The sequence below is a fragment of the Larus michahellis genome, chromosome 2, assembly GCF_964199755.1.
Source record: "Larus michahellis chromosome 2, bLarMic1.1, whole genome shotgun sequence".
NCBI lineage: Eukaryota > Metazoa > Chordata > Aves > Charadriiformes > Laridae > Larus > Larus michahellis.
The window spans coordinates 108,959,143-108,973,414 of record NC_133897.1 but is presented as its reverse complement, the minus strand read 5'-3'; the positions used below and the strand labels follow the sequence as shown (position 1 = coordinate 108,973,414).

The 14,272-nt window shown below is 36.0% G+C and overlaps 1 protein-coding gene across 3 annotated transcripts in view; it reads left to right on the top strand.

Annotated features, from left to right (window-relative positions):
• Positions 1–14,272, top strand: part of CCDC102B (coiled-coil domain containing 102B) — a 179,005-nt gene that overhangs the window by 13,718 nt on the left and 151,015 nt on the right. For all 3 annotated transcript variants that reach the window (XM_074576553.1, XM_074576551.1, XM_074576552.1), the window contains 2 exons: positions 8,268–8,888; positions 10,798–11,012. In XM_074576553.1, the coding sequence (XP_074432654.1) occupies positions 8,283–8,888; positions 10,798–11,012 (821 nt within the window). In that variant the 5' untranslated portion in view covers positions 8,268–8,282. The remainder of the gene's footprint in view (positions 1–8,267; positions 8,889–10,797; positions 11,013–14,272) is intronic.

Here is a 14,272-nt window from a genome sequence, read left to right as displayed (position 1 = left end):
TAAGTTAGCAGATTCTGAAGAAGCTGCCAGGCAGTTACTTTGCAAAGCTGTCAGAGACGATGGCTGCAGGTGATATCAGCCCCTATGTCTTCCTGTCCGCTGTGTCCTATGTACATGTTGCTCTCACTTTGACCTAATGGCTCTGCTCCCAGCATGCATCAGGCTTTAGCATGAGTTGTGTGCTCATTATTATCATATTTTTACTTCTCTTTCCTCTAATCATTTTCCAGGTCTTTCTGGTTACCCTAGCTTCATTTTCTCCTAACACTGACAATTTATTTTCTAGGGTTTCAGTATAAAATTAATTAAATATTTTTATACCAATTTCACACAACAGATTTTTAATAACATCTCTCTCAGTTCTATGTCCTATAGGTCTATGAATTTGTAGCTACTACTCATATAGTTACTATAATCAGTACAAGTTTTATTGCATGCAGGAGTGCATATATTGGTTAAGTTCAAACATACATTCATTGTCATTAATTTTGGAGCCATAATCATGTCCTGCAATTGCATTAGGTGAGGGATACTTTTATTAACAAGTTGTCTGGATTGTCTTTGAAGTTACATAATCAGGAACAAATGGTATCTTAATTTTGACCATTTCCATTGACTTGCTCAGTGATTATTAGGAGTATTTATGAAAAAAATACCATGTATTATTTTCTCATTGTGTACAGTTAGTGTAATTATTGTGGGCCACTGGTGTATGATTATGTCTGATATGAATCCCTTATCTATGGTACTTCCCTTGAGGCTTTGTCACTTGTGTAGCCAACTTACAAATCCTCACAGGTAGGATTCCCCCTCAGAGTATCAATAGATTCACTCTTGTGTATCTGCTAGTTTAGTTGTCCATTCCATCGGTCTATTGTCCCTTTCCTTTGAGGTTGGTACAGTAGGTGGAAAATCCATTGTACGACATTGAACCACATCAAGCTTGTACTTCTTTATTCTTAAAATGTTGTCCATTATAAGATTGTATTTCTCTGGGTAAGGGAAAAGTAGTAAACCAATGGCTTGAAGCACCAACAGTTGCAAGACCAGTGGTAGCTTAGGCAGGTTGCACATTCCCTATACCACTATTTCTACTCCTGTAAGGATGTCTTTCCACCCTCCAGCTGTTTGTTCAAAGGGATCAATATAACCCACGTGCCAAGTTTCCCACATTAGTTTACTTTTCCTGAAGTTGGTAAAATGTTGGTGACATGCTGTACTGTTTGACAAAAATGGCATGAGTCTACAATTTGTTTGCCAGAGGTTTTGCCACGGGGCATCCTATTCTCTGACCCTTTTGAAATACATCAGAAGTCCCAGTGTATTCAAGACATTCTTGTAACCAGGTACTCGTACTGCCTCAGAGTTTTGTGCTACATTTATTCTAGCCAAGTGATCAGCCACCTGACTCCGCGTTGCCTCATGATTTTTAAGGTTTTGGTGACAAGATACAAATTCTATGGATATGTTCTTAGATTGAGCCATATCACAAATCACTTTCCAGCATGGTGGTTTTTTTCCCCCATACATTTCTACCATTTACTTGCCAATATTTTTTCACCCAATTCTCTAGCCACTGGGTGGAACCCCTAAGGGTAACAGCTTACTAGGAATACATACAAGTTACACATAACTTGATCTCCTTTTCTTGAGTTGATAACTCCATAGTTAGCAGCCCTTTGTGAACAGCCAAGTTTTCAGGGAGTGACGGGCAGTCACTCCCTATGTTCTTCCCGTAATGAGCCCATCACCCCTGCCCACCTTCTCGAAGATGTCTTCCTTTGTAGTGGTTTGTTGATTGAAGTGGCAGCAGCAGCAATATCATGGAAAGTTCTGACTTGCCAGTAGCACTTACAAAAGCACACGTGTAGTTTTAATTGTTCATTTTGTCCTATTACATTTACAAACCAGACAAAAGAAAATTAACTAGCTTAATCTGAAGCAGATATTTTCTGTAAAGATACAGGTTCCCTTTAAAAAAATGTTTGGCTGAGGTCTTCATAATTAAGAGGCATGTGACTAAGTAATGAAATTAGTAAGAGGATGTTGAAATATTATCCTCAACTTGCTGACCTAGCTACTGAACTCATTGAAAAACCTGAGTTCAGTGAGCAGGTATTAACGTGGGGGAAGTGTAATAATTATTCTCTCTCCTGCTAATTTTTTAACTGTGCCACCAAGGTTTAACCATAACAATAATAGCCTGTAATAATAAATCAAGAGCTCTTCTTTGTCTTACTGGTGTTTATGATCCTTAGGTAAATAAGCAAAGGTTGCAATATAACGTAATGTAGTTTAGACCTGTGTAGTGCCAAATGTCTGCACCTTTTTTTTGTTCCCTGAGAACCATCAGATCCCCCTCTCTCTCTTTTTCTCATACTATCCCTGCCCCACTCACATGATACAATGAACATCACTTACTATATTTTGTGCACACTTATTTTAGATTATTCAGCTAAGAAAAGCTAAGAGGGATTCTGTATTACTTCTTATCTCTGAATTGTTAAGAGTGTAACTGTCAGAAGGTTTCACTGGACAGAAAATCCTCACTTTCATCCAATTCCCTAACTTTATCTTGCCTTTCCATCCAATTATCTCTTATTAAGTAATTATGCTCACTGAGCTCCATATGCTGTGCTAGCTAGTCTGCTGCTGCAAATTCAAACTAGCAACTTTAAAACTAGCTGCAAACGGTATATTTTTTTTCCTTGATTTTCAGACTTGTGAAATTTCTGATGTTTAGAGATCTGCGTCTGTAACAATACATAGCTTTCTTCTGTTAGTTATCTTTAACATATGCCTTAGAAATTATTCTTGTTACCCCCAGAACAGATTGGCACTATTATATAGATGAGAGTTTTCAAAGTTCAATGTAGATATGAGATATTTTACTGTGAATTACTTTTCTATGAGGTGGTCATATACCATAGAAGAGAAAATTTTTTAAAAGTATTGCTGAAACTACAGTGATGATTAAAGATTCAGTATCAACTGATACACTGTTACAATAGTCTTCAGTTAAATATTTTTTTTAATTATGATTATTTCATCAGTGCAGTAATGTTGTGGAAATGAAAGATTAGATTGATGTGAAGTGTAAAAAAAAAAAAATCATCCCTCTGGAATTGTGAGGTTCTGATCATTTTAAGCACTTTTATAATAATCAACACATTTTTGTTATTTTTAAATCTTTGCTTCCTTTCAAGGCTAATATTTTAATCAATTTCTTTTAAAACAGATACAAGCACAAGTCTTAATCATTCACAGTTGAAATAGAATTCCTATTGTCATTTTTATCAGAGTTGCTCTACAACTCTGTAGCAACCAAGTTACTCTCTTCAGACATGGATATTAAACTAGCTGTACAAGAATAATCATCCTTGATGCTATTAGCCTTGAGTTTTAACACTCACAGGAAGCTATTAGCCTTCTGATTAAATAAATATATTTGTGAAAAATACCTGCATAAAATGTAAACATTACATTAAAATGTCCAATTCTAGACGTTCTAGGATTTTTCTACAAAATAATTAAAAAAAACCCAAATGTTTTGGTATACCATTACACTGATGTATAGCAGTTTAAAGGGTAGTTCATTTGCTTCCATCACCCATGGCCGTAAAGGCTGACTAACCTGACAGCTAGGTTTACCATAATGGATCAGCATGATACATTGTAGTTGTTTGCCAAGAAAGGAAGTTTTTAGGCAAAAACTCACTTCAGCCAAAAAGATGTTCCTTCCCAAGCCTTTTCTCCATAGGAGGGCAAACCTGCTCTAGTCATCGCACAAATACATTTTCCTCTTTCAGTTTCATACAATATTATCACAAAAGTCAAATACTGTGTTTTAAGTATAATCTTGTATACAATATATAGATTCGTTTGTTTGTTTTGTTCACAAACTCTTGGCTGTCTCTCCCTGGATATTACTTATGTAATTCTACTGGCTATACAAATTGAATACAATTCTGCAATTCTGTCAAAAGGGACAGTCTTACTTTCATTCCATCTCGTATTTCTATGCCATGTTTTGTGGAAACACTAGGTTTTATGCAGCCACTACTGAAATAGAAATATGAGGGCACAGATGAAGCTGAAAAATTACTAGCTGCAAATGTTGCATTTGATCTGATTATTTCACTACTTGTACTAAGAGGAAAAGCTACTTAGTCAAGAACATGTAGATGCATGTGTGAGAAATTCACTGTCTTTTCAGCAGTGGATTTGTGCTGGGTTACATTGGTCATAAAAGTACAGCACTTCTGCAAAGCAGAAAATCCTACTTTCATTAATGCCAATGGGAAAACATTCTTTTACTTCAATTAAACCAGGGCTGTACGTAGAAGACTTTTTGATGTTTCACTATAAAATGAAATGGAAATTCAACAAAGGAAAAAAAAAAAAGTAGTGTTATTAGGGTTTGGTTTTTTCTTGAGGTTATTATTAAAGTAATAAAATCAGAATAAGTCATGAATCATGCTTCCCACATTCTATATACTCATGCTTTCTCTTGTGTTAAATGTAATGTTGAAGTACAAGGTATTTCTTAAACTAAGAGGCTACTGCTGCACCTTGCTCCCAGTGCCTTTGATCATCTCCAGCCTGTCCACATCTTTTTTATACAGTGGGGACCAAAACTGAACACAGTGTTCCAGGTGTGGCCTGACACGCACTGAGTAGAGTGGGATAATGACTTCTTTATCTCTGCTGGTGATGCCCTTGTTGGTGCAACCCATCATCCTGATGGCTTGCTTTGCCACAGCAGCAGCACACTGTTCACTCTTGTGAGCTTCTTGTCCACCATGACGCCCAGGTCCCTTTCTCCAGAGCTGATCCCAGCCAGGTAGGCCCCAGTCTGTGCTGCACTCCTGGATTATGTTTTCCCAGGTGCAAGACCTTACACTTGTCCTTGTTGAACTTCATAATGTTCTTGTTAGCACACTCTTCCAGCCTATCCAGGTCTTCCTGCAGGGTGGATCTCCACTCCGAAGTATCCACTTCTCCACTCAGTTTGGCGTCATCAGTAAACTTCATTAGGGTGCACTTGATCCCATCATCGAGACCACTTAGGAAGCTATTAAACAGTGTTGGGCCCAATATTGATCCCTGTAGGACCCCACTTGTGTCAGTTTGAAAAGGAGCTATTTACCACTGCCCTCTGGGTGCGGCCTGTCAGTCAGTTCCCCACCCACCGCACTGACCACTTGTCTAGACCATAACGCATCAGTTTCTCTAGGAGGAGGCTGTGGGGAACTGTGTCAAAAGCTCTGGAGAAATCCAGGCAGGCAATGTCCACTGCTCACCTCTCATCAACTGAACAGGTTACTTTGTCATAGAAGGCAATCAGGTTTGTAAAGCATGATTTGTCCTTGGTGAATCCATGCCCGCTTTTCCCAGTCACATGCTTCACTTGACTTGTGATAGCCCCCAGGAGGATTCATTCCATAACTTTCCCAGGGACTGAAGTAAGACTGCTGAGCCTATAATTTCCTGGATCATCCTTTAAGCCCTTCTTGTAGATCAGGGTCTGCATTGTGTGCAAAGGGGACAGAGTAGGATAATCTGTCCGCAAGCAATGAAAGTTACTAATTTTTTTGTACATATAGCAGTGTGAAAAAATACTACCTGACCAAAGAAAGTTTGCATGTGTTTCTACGTAGTGAAACACCAAGATATTTCAAAGCTGTATTTCCAATGCAACAATTATGGATTCAGATGTAGATCCTTCAGTGCTGTCCTGTTTGAAAAGAAAAAACATATTTGCACACCTAGCAATAACAATGTATCATTCCTTGTGAAGTGTTTTTCAATAATTGTTTCAAACAGTAATTTATCCTCTTTTTACAAATAGGGTAATTTAAACTTCTATTGATGGTTTGCTGTTTGATTTACTTCTGTCAAAGGGGAGACCAAAGACAAGGTCTGTTGTTCTAGTTATTAGCCCACTGATCTACTTCATCAGTGTTTAAGGTTATTCATGTCAGATATCAGTTATATGATAGTTTTTACCAATATAAATACAATGTACCTTTACAGGAATCAGATTTTTTCTTCAGTAAGTTCCCCTAGCTGCTGAACAAAAGAATTGCTCTGTGGTACAGTTCTAGCTTTCTTTTTTTCCCTCTTTTTCCCCCCCCCCCCAAGACTTTATCCTACAAACTGACAAGAATGTTCTTCAGTTTAGTCAACCTGTTCTACTGGTGTCTGTTCATTTGAATTACATTTTAAGCACTAGTAAGAAATATTAGAGGGATGATTCTAAAAAGCCACACAATCTTGAATGGTTTTACAGGTTTTTATCACTTTGCAATTTGATGTTTGAGGTGTTTTTTCTTTCCAAATTAAGCAGCTATATATACCCTTTGCTGAAGATCTTACTTCAAGATTAAAGAGCAAATAATCCTTCACTAGTAAGAAATCTCCTTTGATTATCTTCCAGTTAAGAAATGTCCTTACCTCCTGAGACAAGTTTAATTTAGAAGTTTGTGGAGAAATCAAAACCTTGGGCAAGCATAATGTGTGTTATTAGGTGACATCTGTAGTACGTTGTTGAAACAAGTGTGTGTGTGAGCTTTACATCAGCAGCATCAATCCTATTTATCTCTAAGAAATGGTGAACAAAGAAGCATAATGTGCTTATGCTGTATTCTAGAAGTTGAGAAATTAATTAAAATAAAGAAAGTAGTCCTATTTTCTGTTTTATTTATTTAGTTGGATCATTTTGTCTTTATAAATGAATTCACAAATAGGTCTCAGCTATACACTATGAATCCATTCTGGGGGGAAGTCTTTTACATCATGTATAATGAACAGTATGTAGAGAAGTAACTTATTTGGAATGCAGTAACAAGGTTGGGTTTTTTCCCCCCAAGAATTTCTGGGAGTAGGTCAGACAATAAAAGAAGATTCAGACTTGATCAAACTTTGTCAGCAGCTGTTCTACATCTGTGTAGTGTTGTTGTGGGGGATGGTGGTGCTACACTAGACAGTGATAACGAAGGGAGTTGGAGTCCTTTACTGTCCTTTTCCTTCTTTTCTCTCATATCCATACTTGACTACAACAATTCTCCGGAAGCTTCTAACAAACAGCAAATAAATGTCCTGGAAAGCACTGAAAAGGTAAAAACAGCTGGGAATGTGGAACCAAAAACTGGAAAACCTTCTGTTCAACTAAAATTAAACACAACTGAAACATAACGCCAAACTATCTACTCTTCAGTATTTTTTTTACTGCATTGGCCTTCTACATTTCAACTACAGGTGTTAACAATAATTGCTGTAACATATAAACTTGGGGTTTTTTAGAATGGATGTTGGAATATAGGAGCAATTTTCTTACTTCAAACAACTTATTCTTCTACTTGTAAAGCAAGATTTTTAGGGTTTGCGGTTTTCTCTTTTTTTTTTTTTAAGATACTTAAGACGATAAAACAAGAACGTATATGTGATTAGTCTGTACAGACTGTTAACATCAATATTTTCCCAGCACTGAGGTGGGAAAGCAACTTCTGAGGTATTGGTTTTCCTCTGGGCTGAATGAGTAATAGCAGATAAAAATTGGAAAGGAATGCAACAACATTTACTCGTAAAGCCATATCATCATGAGATAGGCTATACAGTACAGTAGAATAGTGCTACCCTTTCAAGAATAATATAAGCATGTATTCTTGTACACGTTCTGGAATACAGACAGCAAAATAAAGGCCCCTTTAAAAATGCTTGATTTTTCTCATTAAACAAAGAAAAGCTAAAGGTCAGTGTTTTGGTTTTTTTGTTTTTTTTTTATTTTATTTTTTTATTTTCTTAGGTAGGCAAATCATGAAGTAAGTTTTGCCTAGTATGAAGTTCCATAGTTTGGGAAAGAAGGCAAGTGAAACCGTGGTTGTGGTTCTAGACAAAGACTTTCCTATTACTAGACATTTAAAATAAATATTGTTTCAATTTAATCTTGTCTTGAAGGAAGAAAGCTGTTTCCTGGTTTCTCTAGAGTCAAAAATTTTTGAGAGCACTATGATTATTTAGTGACAATTCCTTTGCTAGCAATGCATAATCAAGTAATAGGTATGTCTGTTTATGCTGTACTCAAAAAATATTACATAAAATATATTTTAATAGCTATTTCTTGTTGATGAAGCACATTTGTAAAACATCAACAGTATTATTAAGATCATCTCATTACTATAGAGGTAAAATAAACTACTGTTTGAGGTTATTCATATAATTTAATTGAGGGAAGTTAAATTATTGTCTGTCTTTGTCTTTTTTAGGAGTGAAATTAGATTATGAATGAAAACATGAATTTAGGCTCCGTTCAGAAACTAATGGAAGAGACGCAGGGTTTTGGTACCCAACCAAGACAATCTTATAAATTAGCTGGAGGCTGCCAGCCAGGTGGCCATCTGTGTAATTCAAATCTGCCATCTCAAAGTTTCTACCCATGTTCATCTCATTATCCATATATGTCTACGAATTACAGCAGTGATTGGGAAATTTTGGAAGCAGTAAGAATTCGGGAATTGGAAGAAGTCAAAGCCAGAGCTGCCCAAATGGAGAAGACCATGCGCTGGTGGTCAGATTGTACTGCTAACTGGAGGGAGAAATGGAGCAAAGTTAGAGCAGAAAGAAATAAAGCCCGAGAGGAAGCAAGACAACTGAGAATAAAATTAGACAGTGTTGTAAAAGAACTGAGCATGCTTAAAAAAATAAATCAAGATTTAGTAAGTGAGAAGGAAAACTTAGAAAGTGTAACTGCTTGGAAAACAGAATTCACTTGCTCAGAAGTATCTTGTATTAAAAAAGACCTAAGCCCATTAACATTTCTGGAAGGACAACCTGTGAAACAACTGAGAAAAACAAACAAGATTCCTGAGGCAGAAGACACAATGAAGGTAAAGAATGGGGATTTTTTTTTTTAGTTCATGAAGAAGGAGGAGATTATGGATGTGCACCCAGACATGGGATTTTTCAAGGGTCTTGACCAAAATACTACCCGATCCATTCAATAGCAAAATCATTTTGTTCACCCATCTAATAAATATTCCTAATCTAGAGAAATACGGAAAACATTCATACCCTTCAACTATACCTAAACATTTAAGTATCAGAGGTTGACTGTTACATCCAATAACTCAGAGCATTGTTCTGACTCTGTCTCATGTTTTAAGGTAACAGATTACCTCTGTTAACTGAATTCTCCCTGTCTTGTGTTCTTTACTTTTATGTCCAAAAACTCAACTAGGTTCCTGGCTTCTAAAATAAAATCAGTTAATTCTCCCTTAACACAACTTCTGAAATGTGGAAATAGCTGAGGCAAATTCTTCTGTAAAGTTGCAAGACTTTTTTTTTAAGTAAGAAGAACAATTAAGCTGTTAGGCAGAATTAAACAATCAAGTATGGACATGGTTTAATACAGCTCTTAGTTCTATACAAAAGAGCCAGCTATATTAATCAAAATGGAACTATTTGTTCCTGTTTTACCATTTTTAATTCTGTGCCTTGGCATGTATTTTATAGTCTTCATAGACAACACCATGTAAAAAATATACTTATTACTTGTCTGACAGATAACAGTTGTCATAGACATAGGATTTTTTTTTTCTTACATCGTAGGATGTAGGGAATTTTTTACTTCAATTAAATGAAAATTGTCAGAATCTTAGCCCTGAATGTATTATGTTCAGAATTTTCATTCACTCTGTAATGCACATAAATTACATTATATTACTGTGAATTCTGGAAAAAACCCCCGTAGTGTTAGCATTGAGAATAAATTTGGCCAAAAAATGCATGCCTTTCATATTTTTGGGCAGACAAATGAGCCATAGGAAGGAAATGACACAAAATATATTTTAACTGTTGCTCTTTCTCCCTAGTATAAAAAAATGCACTACTCGAAAACTGAAACTTTATATGTGAGTGGAAAACAGTCTTATCTTTTCAGCAGCTTCTAGTACTTTCTGATGTAGATTTCAGGCATTCTTCTAAAAACTCAAAAGAGCAGAGTGGTATTAAATAGAACTGTTGGTTACTGGCTAAAATGAGGCTAGCTTCTAAACCCAATTAATCAGAAGTGATAAAATGTAAATACATCTCTAAAGGAAACTATTGTTTATAAGAGATATCCAGTCTTCCTAATAAATATGTATTTTATATTTTTATATTATTTATATATTTTTTATATTTTAATTATTTTAATAATTTTAATTATTTTTTCTAATTGTTTTAAGGTTTGCTTATGTTTTGTATGCAAAACATGGGTCTTCAAAATAGATATTATAGTACTGTTAGCTTCTGAATGGGATCCAAATTGGTATGTTATGCAGGTAACTTTGGTCCTTATACAAAACTTGTGTAGAGTTATCACCTGCTTCAAGATTAGAACATTAGAGGTTTAAGAGTTCTTAATGTAGAGTTTCTCAATATATTATTTGTATGCATAAATTGCATTCCTGGTTTTGTTAGTTCTAGGATTCTTTCTTCACCCTATTTATAGTCAACTAATGATAACTGTGATCTATTTCTTTAGTAGAAATCCATCAGAAATATTTTTGATATGAAACTTGTCATAACAGAAGGTGTGAGGTATGTTAACAAAATGACAGTGATCCAACTACAATAACTTTTTTTTTGCACATTCTATCAGTATACAGTGAAACTGTACAAGATATTACTTATTCTCTTTTTTCTCCTACACAACTGACATGTCTAGAAGAGCCTTGGGAGGTCCTGCAGAAGTTATGTTAGACTTTTTGCTTAATTTTTGTCTTTCTCAGATGTCATATTTTTCTGTTTCCTCAGGATATAGAAGTAATCAAAGACCAAAGCAATCACAATAAAAAAATCATTCCAAAGTTTCCTGATTCCTTTCCCAATGGAGTTCCCAGTGTCTATTTGGAGGAACCTAAAAAAAGTTTGGACAATACAGCTAAGACAACAGAGAATGATTTAATACATGTTTCCATGTCGCATTTGCATTTGGCTGAGATGCAGAAAATCTTACAGAAGGAAAGACAGTAAGTGTGAAAAGAGAAAGCGTGAAATATATCCTACTTGATTAATTTTTTATTAAAAATAAAGGATTTTAAGAAACTTCCTAAAATAGATATGCTGTTATTTGCATTTATAGCTCATATGCTCTCATTTCTAATCTTTATTAATTGCTATTTAGAACACTTTGATAAGAATTTAGAGAGAAAATTCAGAATAAGGATTTTTATTTTTTTTTATTTAATAGTATTGAAAATCAATGTTTTGATGATTGGTAACCATTTCAAAATAGTGTGTGTGTTGTTTTCCTTAGCTTGTCTGTCATTTAAATAGTAAGCGTTAAGAATGTACAGTTAATTAAAAAAAATTATACCTATTAGCATTTTAGTATCAATGCAGTGGTAGCTAATGTATGTTATGTTCAGTTATTGGAATGCTTTGCGTATAATAACAAGTTTTCATATGCTCTACCAGCAGACTTTGAATTAAAAGTACATGCATACAGCTGCAAAATGCTGTTAATCTATCTCAACTTCTTCACCTGTAGTAAGGTCTATGTCAAAAGCAGATAACAGAGAAGAACACACTTATTTTACGCTTATTGTATCATATCAGATTTACCTTACATAAGTAGTAAATATACATTCTGGTGGCCTGAAAGAATTCATATGTCAATTACACACGATATGCTAGCATGTGATTCTCTGTGTTGGTAGGAATTCCTTGATATTTTGTGTAGGTTATCAGTATTGAGCAAGATTGAATCACACCAAAAAGGCCTTCCAAGGAAACACGCAGTATGTGACGTATGATGGATGTAGTAGGAGACTTCAGGCATTATGTGACTGTAACTTCAGTCTGTAATCAGCTGAAGTTAATTAGAAAATGAAAAGGAATACAGTTCCCCCTCTATTGCAAATACGTTCAACAGTTTCAGTTCAGAGGGCTTGCAATGATAAGCTATGATGAAGAATTTCTTTCCTGACAGTTTTTTTTCATAATTGTCCTGTAGATAGTACAAGTCTGAATAAAAAAACCCAAAAAACAAAACAAACCAAACCCAAACAAACAAACAAAACCCCCTTAAAATTCCTAACTAGTATTTACTGTCTTCTGTTATATGAATTAGATAGCTGTAGAAAACATACAAGAATTCTTTATTTGAATCAGCAGATGACCAGAAGCATTTTCTATCTCGTAAAAAAAGATTTAGAATTTTGTGGAAGCAAAAATTGCAGAATGCCTAAATTTTCCAGCTTCATGGTATTTGTATCTGTGAGTTAAAATACTGATGACTCACTTATCCATTTTTCTCTGATTGAAATATTTAGGGTCCTAGGAACTCAATTTTTCAACAGGAATCACAGTATACATACGTGCATATATAAAACTTTCCTTTTAGAAAGGGGATAATTCTTCAACTCTTAGATTTTAATGACTTCTTAGACCAAATTTTAATAAACCAGGGTTCTACCTCCTGGTTTTGGTGTTTTGTTCACATGCCTCTCTAGCCAATTTGTAGCTGTACTTCAGAGAGACAGATTTAGCCATTCATCCCTAGATATATAGCGACTGTGGTATACCGTAGTAAATTTACTGGCACATGGTAAGAACTGGGGCATGTCTACATCATGTAGCGTATGGCAGTGCCAACCTCAGGCAACAAATGCTCACAGAGCAGTGATTTCCACGTAACAGCGGGCATTGGTGTAACAGCTCCCTCTCTAGGTGACTTTGGGCGACTTTGGGCAACATTTCCTGTGTGCAAAGATGTTCTGTAAGCAGAATATATGCAACTTAAAAGTATGAAGCAATTATTTTTGGCAACGCACACAATAAATAGCTAGGAGTAATGTTACTAGGATAAGCATTAACATAGTCACCAGTCTCTTGAGACACCCTATGAGTCTTTGTTGGACAGACTATCATCTGCCAGCTCAGAAAGGGTTGGTCTGAACTGCTTACTGGAATGGGCATATTTTGCTGAGTCTCCACCTTCAGATTCCCAGTTTTCCCTCTTGGGTTTTATACTTGTTGATGTCAGTATTTTTGGTCCTGGATCCTGGAGCTGCTAATAATGACTATCTCCACAATCTCACCTCTGTTTGCATTTTTACTTTTCTTATCTACCATGGCTCTAGCTTAAGTACTTTCTCACAGCTTCTTCCTCACAACTTAGCAATTTTCTCAGTAAAATTGAGCCAAGGATGCACAGCTGTGCTGCATCAAAAGCAAGCTTGGATCACAGACAGCTTGAACCCCAAGGCCAAAGGTTACCTTGGCAGTCAGTATGATTTTACTCATTCAGCACAGGACTTCTCAGCAGTTTTCTGGTTTACATGCGGTACTCCAGAATTGTGGCCACGTTCTTTCCAGAGTCAAGTTAGCTCATGCAGATCCAGTGTTTGGACTTGCCCTAGTTACCTTACTAATCTCTCCATAAGATGTTTTTCTTCTTCACCTATGCTTCTTGCATTCTGTTTAGAGCTATCTTCAGTAATGCCAATATACCCGTAAGCCACAGATCTGGCTTTGCAAAATATAGAACTAAAGGAGCTCTAGAAAAAAAAAAAAAAGGAGTTCAAAGTTTATGTTTTGACTTTCAAAGAACTTCAGGTTTGGGTGTACAATGTAAAATCACACCCCAAAATCTTCTACTAGGCACTATGGCTTATATCAAATACACGCCTGAGAACCTATTGACATCAACGGGAATTAAAGACCTTATGAGTTATTTGGCACTTTAAAGAATCATTTGCCTGAAATAGCTATCTTTAGTCATTTTTTGGATCAGTGTTCTCATCCAAATGTCTTCTAGTTTCAACATCTTAATCTTTTCCACTTTCAACTTAGAAGAGTTTCTTTGGTCTAAAACCAAAAGCCCACCAACTGCACTGGTCGTTGATAATATCAAAGAGGAATTGCTCTAGGGCTGAATGTGCAGACTGAGGCAATGGACACAGGAGGCTCCATCTGAGCATCAAGAAACACTTTTTTTTCTGTGAGGGTGACCAAACACTGGCACAGGTTGCCCACAGAGGTTGCTCAGTCTGCATTCTCGGAGGTATTCAAAAGCTGTCTGGACGTGGTCCTGAGCTACCAACTCTAGGTGACGTTGCTTGAACAGCAGGGTTGGACCAGACAACCTCCAGTGGTCCCTTCCAACCTCAACCATTCTGTGTTATTCTGTGATTTAATTAGATAATAGGAAGTTAAAATAGGTGGTTACAAGTGCAGTTAAAAATGCTCTGATATTGATCTTTTGATTAAGTAGCAATAAGCTTCT